The sequence below is a fragment of the Mus musculus genome, chromosome 18, assembly GCF_000001635.26.
Source record: "Mus musculus strain C57BL/6J chromosome 18, GRCm38.p6 C57BL/6J".
NCBI lineage: Eukaryota > Metazoa > Chordata > Mammalia > Rodentia > Muridae > Mus > Mus musculus.
The window spans coordinates 41,875,292-41,889,504 of NC_000084.6; the positions used below are offsets into that span (position 1 = coordinate 41,875,292).

The 14,213-nt window shown below is 43.3% G+C and overlaps 1 protein-coding gene across 1 annotated transcript in view; it reads right to left on the reverse strand.

The window, feature by feature from the left end:
- Positions 1–404: 404 nt before the first annotated feature.
- Prelid2 (PRELI domain containing 2) overlaps positions 405–14,213 on the reverse strand; it is a 75,499-nt gene continuing 61,690 nt past the window's right edge. Inside the window, exons 6-7 of the mRNA NM_029942.1 lie at positions 5,922–5,994; positions 405–562 (exon numbers count right to left, since the gene is read on the reverse strand). Of these exons, the coding sequence (NP_084218.1) occupies positions 5,935–5,994 (60 nt within the window). The 3' untranslated portion in view covers positions 405–562; positions 5,922–5,934. The remainder of the gene's footprint in view (positions 563–5,921; positions 5,995–14,213) is intronic.

Sequence of the window (14,213 nt, forward strand, 5' to 3'; positions counted from 1 at the left end):
TATGGCTTAGCTTCACCATGGATACGTGTAGCTTAGCTTCATCACAGTGTATACATGTGGCTTAGCTGACCATGGTATACATATGGCTTAGCTTCACCACAGGTCTGGCACACTGTCTTTCTATTCCAGCTCTCTGGAAAGAGGTACCAGGATGAACCTCTTATCATTCCCAGAATCCTCTCCTGGATCCTTTGAATACAGATGCTGACAGCATATGGGCACAAGGTGCTTCCCTGAGCCTTTATCCTGCTCTTGGCTGCCCTGACACCATTACAGGCAATCAGCAAAACATTTGGAGAAAGCATAGATGTCATCTGATAGGTTTTTCCCTTTATTCATGAGATCGTAAAAAAGACCAGGTGATAAACCTCCAGCTCTGTGAGTCCTGTGATTTGAAGCAGGCCCCAAAGGGGAGGGAGTGTCAAGTCTGTGTCTAGCAGGAAGGTCCCCTCTTCTCTAAGCCCCTCTGACTCTGTCCTGAAACCACCATCCAGTCATTGTGTCTATGATGTCATGGCCAAGAAGTGAGTCTCGAGGAAAAGTAGACACAGTGGCAGCTTCCCTGCAAGAGAAAGAAATAGGTTTTATCACCTAATAAACACGTCTCAGCGATCAATACTTATTTGCCCTCTTTTCTGAAGCAACTCCCGAGAGTCACTTGAATTCTCTCACTATGGATAATTTCTTGAAGAAATTGCATTCCTACCCCCTAATGATCTTCGAACAAAGCAGGCACCTCATTTTATTAAGTCCAGCTACCAAGAGGATCCAGTTCAGAGTGGAACTGAAGCTACAGCCAAACGTGAGGTCTTAATCATTCTGGTGGGACAGAACTCTTCTGTGTTATCAGACCTCACCAAGCCAGTTCCAAATGCCAGCGGCAAGAACAAACAGATGTCGGGACTATTTGTTTTATTCAAACGTGACAGGAAATCAAAAATCCATCAAACAGATGTGTCAGCAGCAATGCCACAAGCATATTGGTTACTGAGATTTATGTGCCTCCATTTCAATCCATGAGAAAATTACCTTCTAAGCTTTCTACATCTTCAAATGTCCAGTTGGATGCACAGGTCAGAGAGTTCATAAATGTTACTTCTGATGCTAGGTACCAGGAAAAATGGAGGCATATGCTACATGAATGTAATTTTTTTGAGATAGGGTTAACTACATAGCCCTGACTAGCCTGGAACACATAGAGATGAGTGTACATCTTGAGTGCTGTGATTAAAGACATGTGTTTTAAAAATATGAAAAAAAATCTATTTTGCACATTTGTATAAGTCTACAAATTGTCTTTTAAAGACAAGAGATCTGGGCTGGAGAGATGGTTTAGTGGGCAAAATGCTCACTACATAATCATGAGGACCTGAGTTCAAATATCTAGGGTCCATGGAAAGTCAGACACATTATCAAGTGCATCTATCAGCCCAGCACTCAGACATGATGGGAAATGGAAACAAGAGAATCTCCATGCGCTCCCAGGCCTGGCACACACAGCAGAGCAAGAGATCCTGTCTCAAATATGGTGCAGTGTAAGAACCAATACCTTAGATTATCGCCCCTTCTCCTGCCCTCCCTCCATCACACACACACATACACACACACATTGGCATATAAATGCATACATATATATATGGTGTATGCACACATGCAAAAACCAAGAGAAAATTAAGAATTGTAAAACTCTCAGCAATCCTGCCTCAGCCTCCCAAATGCCAGCCCCTTTCCATTTTATTTTATCACTTTTTCCATCTCATGAGAACAGTACATTCCCCTCCTACAACTTATTTTTCCTAAAGCTTTTTTTGAGGAAGTAAAAAGGCTCCATCAAGACAGAGGGAATTTAAACTACAAAAACATTGTAAAAATGGTCAAGAAAATGGGGAGGGGAGAAAATAAGGTTGTAGCTGAGCTACGAAATCAAAGCCTCAAATTTTTCCAAATCTGGTTTGTAATGATTAAAGAACAATTTATACTTCACAAAATGGCACACCTCAAAGTCAATCATTAAATCATCATTTTAGTTGTATATGACTAGTAAGTCGATGATGCTGGCTTGGAGAACAGCTTAAAGCCTAAATAGCAGTCTTCAGTTTATAGTAATTGTAGATGGCTCTGTGAAGAGTAGAGATCCTTTTCATTTACTCCTTTGAGAAAGTGACATGAATTGTGGCATCCCGCTCTGTGCATATAATACAGGAATTATTCTATGGCACAAAACACTAGTGCCCCCCTTAGAAGTCCTGGCACTCTGTAGACCCCACCACTTAGCTACTTGAGATGAGTAAAACACTTCCCATACACCAGGAAAAGCCCAAGCTGTAGGTTAGTCTCACACAGTGAAAAAAAAAAAGAAGATAATCCAAGTTTCTCATCTTTTGATATTGTAAAGACTACATTATTATCTAGAAAGTTCACACTGAACAACTGTGTAATCAAATCATACACAAGGCACTAATAATAATAATAATTAGTAGTAGTAATAATAGTAATAATAACAGCAACTTCAAAATATTTTTTAAATGGTTAATTATTTTGTACTGAGTTGCACTCATAGCTATCCTGGGTCACACGGGCCAGGCTGAACATGGCTGAAAGACAACAGGCCAGACTGTAAACTTTTTAAACTCACTCATTTTTATCAACAATGCTTTAAATCCAAACTGACTTAGAGCCACAAATTAGCATGACTCTTGCCTCCTCTCTTCATATGAGTTTGCTGTAACCTGGAGCTTGTCCACATTAAACTAACAGAAGAAAAGATATCATATTATGTATGATAAATAGATACATGCAAGAAGAGGCTTTGATTTCTAGAAGTCAGGATGAAACCTGTTCTGCTGACTGATATAAAGGTAGCTGTATACCCAACCACGTTGAAACCTCAGCTATCTGCTTCCCCAGTGTCCTAACACTGACTGGATCCATCTCTACCCAAAGACAAGCTTGGGAGCCCATCTAAGACTTGGTCAACCAGAACTCCGAGAGTGAGCTCACTCTTCTGTGCTTTACACTCCCCGGGATGGTTCTGGTGCTCACTAAAACTTCAAAACCTCTAATTCAAACTTTGGAAGCTAGCAGGCATATGCCTTTCCAGTGTTAGCACAGGCCCCCTTAATTCCTCAACGGAACTGAGCTGACTTCACATCTTACTCCCTGGGTAAGATGGGATCAGTGCCCAAGTGCACAAGCACATTAGTACTTAGTGAGAGTGGCCTCTATTAAGATTGCAACAGAAATGGAAGCCATTAGAGGTGCCTCTATCTGGAACAACAGTCAAACAAGCCATTATTGAATCCCTGGAGAGATTGTGAAGGTAAGAGTCACCATCAAGGCCATAGGGGTGGTGGCTCTAACCATCTCTTCATTTAAGTCTACTTGGCCTGTGCAGAAAACAGGTGGATGTTGGAGAATGACAGTTAATTATTTTAAGTTTAATCTGCTGATGACTCTAATCACAGCTGTTTCACAAGGTGCAGTTGTGTTACTTGGACAGATTAACACATCTGGTAATCTAATACGTGGCTGTTGTTCTGGCAGATGTTTTGTCTTGCTTTGTACCTGTCTATAAGACCTGCCAGGAGCTATTTTCTTTTGGCTGGTATCTTTTATTATATTATGAGAAGGGGTTACTATTACAATATGCCATGAGATGGCCATGAGCCTTTGATGACAAAGGGTAAAGTGTCACAGTTTAAAGTGGGATGTCTGGGTGTCAGATTGAAAAAGGATGGACTTGATAGTCTACTGATTGGATTTCAGAAGTGATTTGTCTGGGGATGTGGGGATGTGGAGATGTGAAACCTGGGAGTTGGCCTGGAGCAAAAGTAAAATTGAGATATGCCCAAACCCCCTCAAATCTCATCCGAGAGGAGTGGGGCCGCTCTCTCCCTACTCTCAGCCTACATGCTCCTACATGTCCTCTAAGGAGAGTCATGTAGCCTGTGGCCAGATTACAGGCTCAATGTTTCCCCCACCCCTCGATAAGAACCTGTCTGCCAGATTCTTGGTATTCCTCTTTATGTAAATGAAGCATTCTCACGTCTCACCCTAGTCAATAGTGTATATATACCTTGGAATTCCCTACCCACTCCCCAAATCTATATAGCCCTTGTTCACCTCAAATAAAGTTGAGCTGTCTCACTGAAGCTGGTTGGTATTCATGGCCATCCAAACCCTGCCCCACCTCCCTTTATCCTCCCTGCCAGTGGCCAGCCAACAGGTCACAGGAAGAAGAGAGGGTCACACAATTGGGAGACCGAGTTCTAGGTGAGTCTGTGAAGATATTTCCAAAGAGATTTAGTCAAAAAGGGAAGACATATTCAGAGTGTTGGTGGCACCATGTCATGGCTTGGGATTCTGAATGTAATATAAAGGGGAAGAGAAAGACAGTGAAATGAGCAACAACAGTCATGTCTCTCTGCTCCCTGCTATGAAGGCAATGTGACCAGCTGCTGTACAATCTCACCACCATGTCTTCCCACCATAATGTACTCTATCCCCTCTTAAAAATAAAAGCCAAAATAAATCTTTCATCCTTAAGGTTCCTTCTATAAAGTATTTTATCACAATAGTAAGTGGAGTAAATAATATAGTGAATCTCAAAAATGCCAGCACAGGAAAACGGGGCCATGTTGTCAAAGTCTTTATCATTTGTTCAAAGAATAGGCTGAATATCAGGGCAAACCACACTTAAGATCCAATTCCAACACATTATAAGCAATGTCATTTGCCATGCCTGTATTAAATAAAATAACCTTAATTAGCCCTCCAGTAACATTGAAATCTACTATATGTCAAGTGTGTATAGCTAAGTATTCATCAGAATATCGCTCAACGTGCAAATCAACAGAAATGCAACCCTCCAACTAATGTCTCCAATGACTGTCCATTCAGAGGCATGGCTGGCATGCTTTGAAACTCAAGCTACTTGCATGTACATGGTCCTATCATGTCTTCTTTGGCTAATTGCTCTCAGAATTCATCATATACCACAATTAGACCAGCAGGTTGTTTACAGGAAGCCATGTGTGGTATCCTTCCAAGCTGACCTAAGATAATGACGAATTATTAGTCTGTGCCCATGACAAACACTTCTAATCACTCAAGGCCTTCAAGCTAGAGCCCAAGAATTATTCCTAAGATTCAAATTCCTTCAGAACAGCATTTCAAGCAGTAGGACATGTTCACTTAGCAAGTATCTCCACAAGTATTTTGGATTGGGAAATTTTTCATAGTTTTGAAATATTTGCACATACTTAATGAGATTCCCTGGAGCTAGAACCCAAGTACAAACACTAAATTCATTTCCCTTTCATGTAGTCTGTATACTCGTAACCTGAAGATGATTTATACACAATTCTTTCAGTCCCCCTTGTTTGGACGGCCACTCACCACATAAGGTCAGGCATTAAGGTTGGCATTGTGGAAGTTGCCTATTTGGGAGAATTTCATTATTTTGGTCTTGGGGATTAGTTTCCAGTCTAATAAGATGTATTTGTTTTCCAGGCCAATCAACACATCCCTTTCTTGTGATCCTTCCTGCCCCAATTACAGCTCTAAGTCTCCCTTTTTATTGTTCTGAGAACAATAAACTAAGCTTCGGTTGATCCTGAGAGCCGCCTTTACAAATCTCTGCCACCTCAAGGGCCTCAATCATGCTAGATTATACTGAACAGTTTTAGCGATTTGAAAGCAGTTGTAACTCAATGCACTGTACAAACCTGCTTTGAAAATCAGAGAGCCAGGCAAATAAAGCCGCTGCGCAGATAACAAAATGCCTGTGAAATAGTATTCTATGGGTATCACTGGGAGACGCAGAGCGTGAATAGCTCAGGGAGGCTGATTCATAATGCCAGGTTTATAAGCATGAAAACACGGCTTGAGTAAATAATTCTGATTTGACTTTGGATACTCACTGATTTTTTTTTTTTATTCCACTAAGGGGGAGCCACACTGTTCCTTTAGCAGCATCTCCATTATTCTAATTCCCTATGGAGAGAAGAAAGAAAGATCAAAATGCCATCTTTCATAGACAAGCACCATTACATTTATCACAACCTTCTCCCTTCGGGGAATCCAGGTCCCGACCATATATTCACTGCAGAAGAGAGGGCTCAGTCATCCCTGACATTTCTGTAATGTTTCACTCAGCAATCCCCCTTCTGCTTTCTCTGCCTGCTCTCGGAGTTGCTTGGGAGGTGGGCAGAGCAGAGTTGAGAATATGCTTACATCAGAAAGCAGCCCGAGCCAAGGTAAGCGATGTCTCACAAGTGGCACAGCTTGCCGGAGTTGGGAAAATGGCAACGGTAAATGTTTGCTGAATGGCGACAATTGTGCTGCTTTCCCTGCCAAGGTTCAAGCACGTTAGTGTGGGCAGCAGGTGCTGCCACATCCCACTGAGATGCTCTCCAAGATGAAGGCCCTCTTTTCCCATCCACACACAAGGACCTGTTAGGGACTGCTGCTGGCACAAATCTCAGGATCTCAGCCAAGGTGGATCATCACCTGAGGCCACGCCCCCTCTCCAGGGCTAGCCCATATCCTATGGTTGGTGGATATGAAGACATAATGGCTGTCTTCCCTCAATTGCAAATAATTCTGAGGGTACTGCACCCCCGTAGCTCCGCATGGCGTCACTGAGACCTTTGCTGCAGCTGTACCATAGTTGGCCTCCCCTGCTTCTCTCCACAGTATATAGATTCTCCCCAAATATGTTCTACATGAAATTCTCCACTTCTCTGACACCTTGTTTGAAACAGACAAAACCACCTTCCTAGTTAGACCACAGATGTTCAAAGAGCTTTAAGTATGTGCCCAAAGCTCGAATGTGGTGATGCAGGCAGACAACGCTCCATGCTGGTTGCAGGTTTCAGACACACACTCTAGTCTCTGCTCTGCTCTGCTCTGCTCTGCTCTGCTCTGCTCTGCTCTGCTCTGCTCTGCTCTGCGATGCTCTGCGATGCTCTGCGATGCTCTGTGATGCTCTGCGATGCTCTGCTCTTTTTCCTGGATGCCTGCACCACCTTGTCTACCACCTGGGTCGTGGAGGAAAGAAGATGGCAGATCTTCTTCCCCTACTTTGGAGACCAGTTCTGTGGGCTAAAGAATAGCTTTCCTATAGAAACATGGAGCTGAGGCATAATTGTGAGGTAGGATCCAGAAGTTTGGGGGACTGCTGTTCACAGAGACTAGAGTTGCTGAGAATAATAGCAATTAAAGGAATTTTAAAAATGGTTCCTCAGAAAAGCAGGTTTGATGGCTCTGGGGAGGGGGCGTGGGCAGAGTTTTGTATCTTTGATAGTCTTTCATGTGATTACCTTAAGGGAAAGCAGGGCAGTGCTGAGTGGGCCCCATTGGTGTTTGTGTTGTGTGAGCCAAAAGACAGGGATCGGAAGGAATCAAAAGCATCATTGGTGAACACAGTAAAACATCTTAGGGGCTGGAGAGACGCCTACATGGGCAAAGTGTGCAGTGTGCACAGATGGTGACCTGAGTCAAACTCCCAACTCACTTCTTTAAAATGACCAGAACAAACAAACAAACAAACAAATAAACAAACAAACAAACCCAAAAGCAAGCAGGGGAGAAGGGAGGAAGGAAGACAAGTCAGCCACACGTCTATATTCTATATTCCCAGCCCTGGGAGGCAAGGAGCAGAGATAGACGGACGGATATATGGAGTTCATTGTCAAGCCATTCTAGCCAAATGCATGGGCTCTGGGTTCAAGTAGAGACCCATCTCAACCTAACAACTACCTTTGGCATCCACATGAATCACATACGTAAACCTTATATGTACATATGCATACCCACATGAACATACACCATACATATGCAAACATATCCACATACACACATATACACAAACACACATACACACATATACACAAATACACACACATGCATACACATTCAAACACACACATATACACACGCATGCACACACACATATACACAAACACACATACACACATATACACAAATACACACACATGCATACACATTCAAACACACACATATATACACGCATGCACACATACATATACACAAACACGCACACACTAATATGAAAGCAGAATAGATGGCATATAATCCTGAAGGTCTTTCCAGTTGTGCCAGGGCCATCAGCCCAGATAGTGCTACAGCTTTAGGGAGAAGCATCGTTAAAGGACCCGGACAGAGGCTGAGAAGCATGGCTTGTCAGATGAACCAGTACAGCAAACCACAGGACCAGTAGCATAATCACTGGAGTCAGGAGACTCGCAGCCTATTTACAGCTCACAGACTTTCTGCTGGGTACCTTAGGATTGTCACCTTTTCCAAAAATGCCTTAGACTACCAAGGCCAGAGGACTTTGAGGCCAACTGGATTAATGTTATCTATTTCCAGCACACCAAACCAACCAGGACCATCTCCAATAGATTAGAGACTTCTTAGCCCTAACAGTGAAAGCCTGGATGTGTACATTGATAACACAGTTCATGTGATTCTAAGATGCAATTCACAAAAATGTGTAAAAGTACCTTTGTAACACATCTGAGAACCCTTCCGACTCCGCTCATCTGGGCACGATGAAGCAGCTTCTCCTTAATCATACCTGGAGATGTTTGCTGAAATTGTACTTTAAAAACCAGTCTCCTGCTAGGCAGTGGTGGCGCACACCTTTAATCCCAGCACTTGGGAGGCAGAGGCAAGCAGATTTCTGAGTTTGTGGCCAGCCTGGTCTACAGAGTGAGTTCCAGGATAGCCAGGGCTACACAGAGAAACCCTGTCAAAAAAAAAAAAAAAACCTAGTCAACTGTTGGGGCTGCAGAGATGGCTGACTGACTAAAAGCACTAGCTGCTCCTGCAGAGGACCTGGGTTCAAGTCCCAGCACGTACACCAGGCAGCCTGCAACCTCCTGTAATACCAGCTCTAGGGACTCCTACACGCTTTTTTGGTCTCCTCGGACACCTGAAATCACATGCATGTACAATCTCACACATACATAACTAAATATAAATCTTAAAAAAAAAAAAAAAAGCTAGTGGTCTAAATCCTGGGAGAGAAAGCGGTAGGGATGGCGGGTGTAAAAAGTAGTAGGATAAAATCCAAGCAGAGTCTAAGAACCAGGCCAAGATGGTATTCACTTCTGTTCATTTATTAATTTATTCAACAGCAGAGCTGACAATTATTTTTGTGTGCCTACTATGTGCACTGGATGTTAAATGCTGAACAGCTAAGACAAAATCCCTGCCCTGATAGAATTGACAAGGAGTTTTCTTCCTTGTTTCAATTTTATTCTCGTTCCAACCATCCCGTTAAATATTTAAATACCCCTTCACCTCCAGGAAGAATGCAAACTGACACATAAATTCTTTCTCAAACTTAGTTTTTCAGACGCTATGTCTTTAAAACAAGGAAAGCACAGACTTCCTTGGAGAGGGGGAACTGAGCGACGGTCCATCCCATCCGTCTAAATTAAGACCGCCACCACTTACTGGGCCACTAATTGACATAAATAAAGATTCTGAGGTTTGCCCTGGGAATTCAGAGACATTATTTATTGAGTCAATTATGTTCACAATGTGACAGTTGATTTTTCTTTCCCTCTTTCCCCCACGTACCACTTTACTCTTAAGAAGAACAGTTAGATGCTGAAAGGGAAGAGTGAGGGCAGGGCAAAAGGAGGGGCTGAAGCCCCATCCACAGGAGTTTCAAATAAAGTTTATTCTAGTTCAAATCTCTCTCTCTCTCTCTCTCTCTCTCTCTCACACACACACACACACACACACACACACACACACACACACACACACACACACAAGAGAGATCAGACTTAAAGAGGCTAAATTTATTCCCCTTATCACACACAATAAGGCCCACACGCAGGGCAAACATTAAGTGCATCCACCTTCTAGATGTGCCTTAAAAGCTTTCCAGACTGACAAAGCATAAAGCAGCTTGTTTTTATTATCTCTCTACTTTCAGAATGTTTTTTCCTTCTATTACTAGGGGATCTGTCCTCATTTATCAAAGCACCGGCAACTAAGGCACCTCAGGGCCATGTGTCCCTAAAGCCAGGACAGCGATGCTTAAAACTACTTCCATTCTGTAGTCTTGGAGCCTCTCAAAACCCTTCACGAGCCCACTCTGTTTCTGAGAAATTGGTGATTATCACTGCAAGACCAAAGTGTGTCTTCAGGGAGAGGTCAGAACCTAAGATGTCTAACTGCAGACAGTGTGTTTATTTTATAATCAAGCTGTCACTCCCTTAGGAAGCTCTGACTTACCTGGGAGGCTCCAAAGGGAGTCATATTAGACCTTACAAAATTACAGACATCAGAGCAGTTCCCCAAAGGTGTGCCCATGCAGAGCTCTTAATAAGAGAACTGCTCACTTAATTATCACAGTGATAAAAAAGATTGGTGTCAAAGACCCCACTGGAGATAACTCCTTCTTCTGGTTCATGGCTTTGGAGCAAATACTGCCTGTGATAGCTAAATTTTTGTCAATTTGACAGAAGCAAGAGTCATCCGAGAGGAGGGAACCTCACTTGAGAAGATGCCTGCATAAGAATGAAGACCAACAGAGTCAACTAACCCTTGGGACTTTCAGAGACTGAACCACCAATCAAAGAACATACAGGGCTGGGCTTAGGCCTCCCTGCACATATGTAGCTGATGTGCAGCTTCGTCTTCATGTGGGTCCCGAACAACTAGAGTGGGTCCTATCCCAAAAGTTGTTTATTTTATAATCAATACATGAGATATGTTCTACTAGCTGAGCTGCCTTGTCTGGCCTCCATGGAAGAGGAAGGAAGGGCCTAGCCTCACAGACTTGAAGTGCCAGGGTGGGAAGACACCCAGGGAGGCCTCCATCCACTCAGAAGAGAAGGGTAGGGGGAAGATTGTGGGGGTGGTGACTAGAAAGGGGCCAGTGTGTGGAATGTAAAGTGAATAATTAAAGTAAATTTAATTTAATTTAAAAAATAGTAGCGGGCTGGTGAGATGGCTCAGTGGGTAAGAGCACCCGACTGCTCTTCCGAAGGTCCAGAGTTCAAATCCCAGCAACCACATGGTGGCTCACAACCATCCGTAACAAGATCTGACTCCCTCTTCTGGTGTGTCTGAAGACAGCTACAGTGTATTTACATATAATAAATAAATAAATCTTTAAAAAAAAAAAAAATAGTAGCATGTAGGCAAGCCATAGGGTGTTTTCTTGATTGATGGGTAGTACTATTCCTGGGTAAGTAGTGTTGGAATGTATAACAACAAACTGAACAACCCATGAGAAGCAAGCCAGTCTGTAGCATTCCTCCGTGGCCTCTGCATCAGCTCTTGGCTCCAAGGCTTCTGCCTTGAGTTCCTGCCCGAAATTCCTTCAATGACTGTGATATGGAAGCAGAAGCAAAACAAACCCTTTCCTCCCCAAGTTGCTTTGGTCAATAATAGTATTTTATCACCATAGAAAACCTAATTAACACATTATCCATAGCACCAGCTGCCACAAAGTGCACAAGGCTGCAGCCAGCAGCATCAAGATCCAACAGGACAAGATGGCCCCATGCAGCTACCAGAGACAGTAAAGAGGGAGTGCAGAAAAGGCATGGGAGCAGGGAGCTTGCACAGCACTCTCCCTGTTAAGCAATTAGCACAGGGAACTGCACAGAACTGAGAAGGAAACAGGATGACTAAACTCCCCACCTTTCAAGTTCCTGATACCCCACCCACCCACACCCACACCTTCCTGCCCTTCCCTCCACCTCTTCTGGGAAGAGACAATAGCGCATAAAACCGCCTAGGTAGCCACAAACGACACTATCATTAGCTAATACTCGTCTAATGAAGACATTTGGGTCATATCCAAGCTTGCTGTGAAACTTCGTTCAAAATTGTAAAATCTTTATGCCTCGATTGCCTCCTCTTTGAAAAAAGATAGCGACATGGAGTTGTTTTCGGGGTAAAATCATGTCTAATCTGAAAACCGAGATTCCTAGTGTAAAAATGCTAGTTTACAGTAAACACCCTGTAATTAACTAGCCATGCTTCCCCTAATCTTCCTTAATCCTCTGAGGCTGGAGAAGTAGCTTAGCTGGTTCCCAGCATACACAAAGCTCCATCCCCAGCACTGCTTAAAAATCAAGTGTAGTGGCATATAGCCACAACCCCACCATTCAGGAGGTAGTGGAAGGGGGGCGGGGGGCAGAAGTTCAAGGTCATCTTTGGCTACATAGCAATTTCAAAATCAGCCTGAGATACATGAGACTCAGCCTTGAAAAAGAGAGGGGGAGGGAGGGTCTGAAGAAGTGGCTGAGCAGGTGAATACTCGTGCCAGGAAATCCTGACCAACCACATTTGATCCCTATAACAAAAGGAAAAGGTGATGAGACTACTTCACAAAGTTGTCCTGACTTCCACATACATGTCAAGGCATGTGATATCGCCAACCCACAGCACAGATAGAGTAACAATAAAAAGGCAAACAAACAAGAATGCATCCTGTAGAAGAATATAGCCTTGGGATGCAGAAGACACCATAACTGTCCATGGAATGAAAGAATGAACCCACTAGCTAACCAATCAATCACCAATTTGCATTCCTACCACTTTAGACGAGATGCCAAGGTACTCCGCTAGGGAAGAAATTTTGCTTATGTCTTAACCCCAGTATCTTGAACAGAATTTTAACACACAGTAGGTGCTCAATGCTGATAGATTGTAAAACTTTTCAACCTACAACTTGTGAATATACAAGAATGAGTTTGAGATGAACTGCCCTCAAGGAGTCTACCTCATGCTCAGCATCCTTGAAGTGTGGGTGGAAAGCTCCACGTCACAAGAGCTGCCACAGAGATGAAGAGACAAAACAAGAAAAAGATGGGGTGATGAGAGGAAGAAAAGTTGACATGGAGGGAGCCAGCAGCACACACCAGTTCTGGGGAAATCCGGATTAGTCAACAAATACTGAGAGTTAGTCAACAATTACGCTTGAGGCTTACATTATAAACCACTGGGCACTGAATGGAAATATTTGCATCAAATTTACTCCATAAACTTTGTGACCTTTCATCTCCCATTTTCTTTTTAAGATGGATTGTGTAGAACTTGTTCAGAATCATCTTGCTAACAACGCAGACTTGTGAAGACATGCACAGAGGTAGCGTAGTAACACTTGACTGCCTCAACTCTCAGCATGACCTGCCGTCCTTAACACGCTCACCAGGCTCTGTCCAGTCTGTTTCCATCCCAGTCTTTCAGCCATGGCCCTCTGCATTCTCCTCTGACCACAAACTTGACTCACATGTCAACATCCTACTCAGAAACTTGCCAGTGCCTTCTTTCTCACTTCCTGTTCTCTCTGAGGAACATCCCTAGCTCTTCAAGTGGTAACCCTAGCTCTCTGCAGCATTCACAGCTCAACTGATCTAGCGCCTCCTCAGAAAACACCTCCTCCCAGGACCACCCCTGCTCACACAGCCCAAGAAAGTCTACATCAAGTCACCAGGCCCCACTGTCTTGATAGCACTCATATAGCAATCCTCAAGCTTCTAAAATAACCTGCCTTCTGTCACTCCCAGTCAGAAGGTATATTCCATGAGAGCAAAGAAAGATGCTATGGCTATCTGCTGCTGAATCCCACCTACACTAGAACCTGATAGGATGGGCATTATTTGCGAAGAATAACGGAGAGGGAGAAACAAACATGAGGAAGGGAGGGGTGAAAGGAGGAAGCTATCTGCATCCAGCTTTCTCATCAAAATATAAAAGAAACATTCAGCAAAGCTCTCCAGAAAGAGGTATTTTATCACAATAAAGCACCTTTTAATTGGATGCCCAGCTCTTTTCAATTTAGAGCTAGCTTCATCTAATAAAAACTGGAACAGGACCAAATAACAATAAGAAAGATTTGTTAGCACGTGCTGTGCGCCAACACTGTGTGTGAGCCTTCCCAGAACAAACTTGTTCTACTTCCCATCTGCCCTAAAGGACTGTTACTTGTGTTTGATGGTGACACCAAAGCTTGGAGACATTCAACATCCTATCCAAACCCACACAGTAACTAAAAAACAGAGCCTCCATTTGACTCAAGGCAATCAAGCAGGAGAGGCTGGAATTCAGCAAGGCTGGAGGTTCAAATGAGAGTGTGAAAAGCCTATTACAAGGCTGGATGTGTACCAAAAGTTCTTCTCCCTCCCCTATTGACTATGGCTCAAAAATTCTGA